This window comes from Ostrea edulis, chromosome 5 (genome assembly GCF_947568905.1).
Source record: "Ostrea edulis chromosome 5, xbOstEdul1.1, whole genome shotgun sequence".
In the NCBI taxonomy this organism is placed as follows: Eukaryota; Metazoa; Mollusca; class Bivalvia; order Ostreida; family Ostreidae; genus Ostrea; species Ostrea edulis.
In genome coordinates, this window is record NC_079168.1 from 10,838,640 (window position 1) to 10,844,130 (window position 5,491).

Genomic DNA, 5,491 nt, shown 5'->3' on the forward strand with positions numbered 1-5,491 from the left:
TAGGAGGAGTAAGCATCCCCTGTCGATCGGTCACACCCGCCGTGAGCCCTATATATTGATCAGGTAAACGGAGTTATCCGTAGTCAAAATAAGTGTGCCAAGAACGGCCTAACAATCGGCATGAAGCACATCAGACAGCATCTGACCCAATGATAGGTTGTATTGGCAAACTAGATCGTTATAACGACAATAGAATTTGCGAAATGCTGATTTTAAACGAGACTGTTAGAACCCCTGCACCATCAACTTGTTTGTCAATCGTGCTGGACCATTACAGATATTTAAAGAAAAATGCATTGACATATGTTTTAGGATTTATTCTTCATAATTTGTAACAAAATTCAATAGAATAAATTATGGGTTTGATATATAAAAGCAGAATGTATATCACATGTACACAAGTAAAATAAACAATACTAATGAAAAAATTAATCATGTAACACTGATCTATAAAAATTCTTTCCGAAATGATTGGTAACATCCACAAGCTAGATTGGTAACCTCCATTAAATACTATGAATTATGTTTAACAATTATGACAGGCTCATCAGAAGAATGGGTCCCATGAAGACCGAGTTTAATCTGGGTACTACTCATAAGTAAAGGTTACATGTACAGAATTCACGTCCACATAAATTCTGGTCTGATTAAACACTTAATCAAGGATTGTGGAAAGGACACTTATGACTGATCTGATGAAATTTATTATGTCAAAGAAATTTAAATAGTACTGATTCAATCTGACCTCTACCAAAGTGGTCAAACTTTTCAGTGTTTAATCATGTATTTGTTAGTTGCAGGCTTATCATTGAATGGATATATTAAAGAATTTTTTACCATATGTAGGTTTAAATCAATGACCGAAAACAATTATTAAAGATCCAATGGAAGGGAAAGAACTCCGGGGTGGAAGAACAGCTTCGTTTGATCAAACCTGCACACACAGAGCACACATACAGACAGTTTGGTTGCTACTGGAGCAACTAGGAAGGTGCTAGCTTCAGATTGGGATTCCACACAGTTGCAACACCAATGGTGGACGAAATGATTCCTAAAAACCCTTGGACTCCAGCACTAGTGTCTACTTTTCCAAGTGTATTTAAAGGCAATATCAAGTCTGACGCATTCTTCAACAAGTCCAAAAAGACTGGTTTATTATCACAGACACACTGCCAACCGACGGACAAGACACTGGAACCGGGACTCCTCGCTCTTCCTGAAACACCTCCATTACTCTGCTGCCCACTTTCCTTTTTCTCTTGCTTGCTCATCTCCAACTCAGCAATGTTCTTGAGATCGTAAAAATTACGAGTTAAATTCAAAGCCAGACTAAAGAACCAGAACTGAGCAGAAATCTTCGACCATTTGGCCTTGTCCGTTTTGATGACACCAAGGTTGTGAAAGTAGATGATGTGGTCAAAGAACAGGAATATAGCCTGACTGATTTTAGACAGCGTCACGGTCCACCGGACGATGTCATCAGTGATGTGAAGAGATTTCAACGCAGCCTGGACAAAGTCCAGACTTTTCCCTAGTCGTAGTACTGTATAAAAGAGAAATAACCTGTGATCAGAGTGATGGACAATACGCCGGTTTCGAGATACGTCCGAGTTATTTCCCTTTGAGAACTCTCGTACATAGTAAGGCACGAAAGAATTTGTTTACATGCGGGAGTGGGACAGATATTCATCACAGCGTAAGTGAATGTACTCAGTAAGTTTCTCATACGCTGTTTGATAACCCGAATTCGACTGATACACAAACTAAGTAAGTGATAAGTATTTAGGGAGTAATTAAATACATAGAATTCTTATCCTATCACGTTATTTCGTTGGTCATAAGTACCATATCCAAGATATTTCTTGCAAATATGACATTGTTTGTATGTTTCCACTTCGGTAAAACATTTCTTTCGATAGTATTTTGTATTTTCCACATTTACATATTTAAAGAGAAGTCGCTTTTAATACATTTCATTGTCTTTCTCGTTGGCTGTATATCCACTCTGTCCCACTTAGGCATTCAAAGTTCCACCAAATGCACCTCCTATACAGAAGAGTTCGTATCTCGAAACTGGCGTAATAGAATGCTATCAGTATACATACACTGTTCATAAATACACATGCATACCTGGCCAGGTATATGAAATGGTGACTCCTTCTTTAAAGTACATATACATACTGTTCAAAAGCAATGCTTTACTAAAATTACCATATTTGGCCAATTAAAATGAATTGATAGATTATGATCCCCGCCCGCCCCTCAAAAAAGGGCCTGCCCTGATTTTTTTTTATTTTCGCAAAAATTATGATTTCAAACAAACTTGCTTCCCAGTGACACGGGTGAATGATTAAAGTCACAGAATGTTGGTTTTATATCTTCTACCAAGGATTCTTTGAATGTTTAAACTTGATTAACACTTTGTGTGATGCCTTTTGTCATTAATTTTTTTCTCTCGGGGAAATAAAAATTAAAAAATAAAATCCTCCCACCCATCCCATATTTTGTGTGTGACCCCTGATGATAATCTACTAATTAATTTGAATTGGCCTTATGGAAAACTTTTTTTTTTCAAACTAAACATCTCAGCTACTGTGTATAAACTTTAATGAATACAGGAGTATAAATATATTTGATGTGAAAATAATGTCTGACCACTTAACAAGTTGGACTTACATTTACGAGTCATGCTCATCGATGTCTCCAGTTTCTTGAGTTTCTCCACAAAATCATCCTTATTTTTCAGATTCCACCAAATGAGTTTGACAGAGTATTGAACCAGTCTGGCAAATAAAATTGATTATTTCACTTTCAACCAAATCATGCACATACTGAAAAAATATGAGATTTCTTGGTTCTGCAACATTCTACCCTGACAGTGGAACAGCATGTTGCATATCAAAACAATTTACAGTATGTATTACTTGTACTTACTTACATGCTATCGCAGTACATGTCAAGTATTCTGATTGGTTGAATACAAAATGTAATTCTGACATTAAGGCCAAAATGAAATGCATGTATATGCGTGTTTCCTATTTCAGTCCCCCAAAAATTAGATAGGGTAGGTAGGTAAAACATTTTATTTTATTAACATGATTAAAACATTTTATTTGAAATCTTAATTTTTGGATATGATTTTAATACAGGCCTATATTCATTACAAATACTTTTCACACATTTTGGAGATCAATAGTAGTAAAATGTAAATCATAAAAACTCTTATGCAAAAAGAAAAATTCCAAACTCAGGAGTTTTCTTTTGTTTTCTTTTACATACATGTATATCATCAATGAAATATTTAGGGTTGGCAGCAAAAAGGTAGATAGGGTCGGGAAACTGGAAACACACATGTATTTTACTTTGGCCTTAGTTTTGACAGTACTTCCATTTATGTCTTTGGAAAATTTGAAAACTATAAACTGCCTGCATTTGAGAAACTATTAATCTTGACGTGGACAAAACACTTTGTTTTTAAAAGGAAATTTAAATCTTGTTTACCTAAAACAGAGGCTGTATAAGCAATCATTACAAGAAAATTATCATGGTTAAAGATAATTGAAAGTATGACAAATCTTATCAAAGTTGCTCTAGAACATTTATCACATATAGATAATTTTTATTTTCTTTAACGTTTTTTTTGTTTTGTTCTCTCATCTTTTACACACACTTGCATGCATACATGTACACACTGTATGTAGATATATTGACAGAAAAAAATTCATGTTACTAAGTAAATGTCTAATTGTAAACATGTTAAAACCTTATTATAGATAGAAAATGTCTGATGGTAAAATTTTATAATACCTTTCAAACCATTGTAGAATTCTGAAACTACAGGTTTGACAGAGCAATATATTATTTACTGTAACATCATTATCAAATATGTGGAAATCAAAATAAAATCTACAAAAAAAAAAAGATATTCTGAATTTTCCCCTTATCTTTATATCATCTGCTCATGTACTAAGAAACACAGGTATCACTACCCTAAAATGTCTAATGATAAATACATCTGCTTATCAAATCTAGATGTTAATCAAATATAATGACAATATGAAAAAGAATGTAAACATTTTTAAGAGAAACTGTCTGGAAAGTACATAATCATTACGTAGGAACTAAAGGTATTCAGGCAATGCATTGTAAACATGAAGTCACTATGTGGAACGTTCTCATTATGGTATGGTAAGGTCAGAAACTAGAATTACCCTGTGAGGTATTGAGGTCAGTCATCCTACTTTCAGTTGGTGATAAAAATATTTTCACAGAAATAAAATTGGTTGATCAATACTTGCTTCATTACAATTTGAATCCGATGGAAATCAATGACACTGCATAAATCTAATGATTTTAGAAATTAATGACATCATAATGATCTCAGATTACAAAATGATTAAAAAAAAGTATTGATGCTACTAAAGACTCAACAGCTTAATTCTAGAACAATGTCCTTAACTCCATTGACACCAAACATATTTATACATAATTTTATTCTTCTATACTTAGTCATGGTAGCTCAGTGGCATTGGCAGTGTACACTTTGTAACCGGGAGGTAAATTGTGAGTTTGAGCTGTGCTCATGCCATGGTATGGCCGCGTCAAACCTATGATGTAAACATAGGTAGGATTGCTCCTTTGACAAATGTTCAGGACTAAGAAGTCAGAATCACAGGTCTTTTGGGTATTATCTTAAAACAGGGATCCTGTGTACAGAGTTATGGGAATCCAGGTCACGTTAGTTTATAACTGTGTGATACACATTTGAAACAACTCAAGAATGTCAGATTGTAAAAGACTGAAGGAATACACGGATCCTGATATTTTCTGAGTGGGTCCATCCCCAGACAATTATTCACAGGGGGGTCCAATCTATTCAAGCCGTCCAAATTTTTACACGTTTTATTTTTTAGTTACAGTTTGAGTTCATATATTTTGGTAAAATATGAAGTTGGGGCCGTGTCCTCGAATCTATCTCTGGATGAGCGCATGGAATTTAAAAACTACACAAGAAAACGCGTATTTCAATGTTCCCGTAGGACTTTCATCATTAATACGCACTTATTGTTGCCAACAAGTGTTGGAGAAAATTCGGAGTAAAGTCATGTTTTAACTTCCTTTACCTGAAAAACTTGTCCCTGCCGTTTGTAAGGCCTCCGAACTTGATTATCCTCGTCACAACGTCGCCACTGCTGCTCATAATTGTGTTTTCTAAGCAATCTGATTAACTACGATATCTGCGACATTCCATTGACCATTCTGATTTGGGACTAACTCAACGGGTTCAAAGTCCACACAGTTTTGTTACATCGAGCTCGATGATATATATTAGAACACTGTGCAAGTCGTCCCATATAAACTATACCATTAAGTTGTTAAATTCATTGCGGATACACAATCAAATTCCTAAAATCCACATGCCTAAAAGAAATAGAAGAAGAAAAAAAATTATATTTTTTAAGCCTGTTCGGACTCGCAGTTCCATTTATTG

At 34.7% G+C, this 5,491-nt stretch overlaps 1 protein-coding gene across 1 annotated transcript; it reads right to left on the reverse strand.

The window, feature by feature from the left end:
- Positions 1 to 302: 302 nt before the first annotated feature.
- LOC125651916 (peroxisomal membrane protein 11A-like) lies at positions 303 to 5,361 on the reverse strand. Its single transcript, XM_048880767.2, has 3 exons — positions 5,124 to 5,361; positions 2,677 to 2,783; positions 303 to 1,543 (listed from the first exon to the last, which is right to left on the reverse strand). Exons 1-3 carry the CDS (start codon positions 5,198 to 5,200, stop codon positions 984 to 986), a joined length of 744 nt encoding a protein of 247 aa, XP_048736724.1. The 5' UTR covers positions 5,201 to 5,361; the 3' UTR covers positions 303 to 983.
- Between the last annotated feature and the right edge of the window lie 130 nt (positions 5,362 to 5,491).

Bases quoted from the DNA above. Each gene is read 5' to 3' on its own strand.
- LOC125651916 (XM_048880767.2), bottom strand. From the start codon at position 5,200: ATGAGCAGCAGTGGCGACGTTGTGACGAGGATAATCAAGTTCGGAGGC. The intron at 2,784-5,123 runs GTAAAGGAAGTT...TTTATTTGCCAG, and splicing joins GGCAGGGACAAGTTTTTCAG to ACTGGTTCAATACTCTGTCA. The intron at 1,544-2,676 runs GTAAGTCCAACT...TCTTTTATACAG, and splicing joins GATGAGCATGACTCGTAAAT to TACTACGACTAGGGAAAAGT.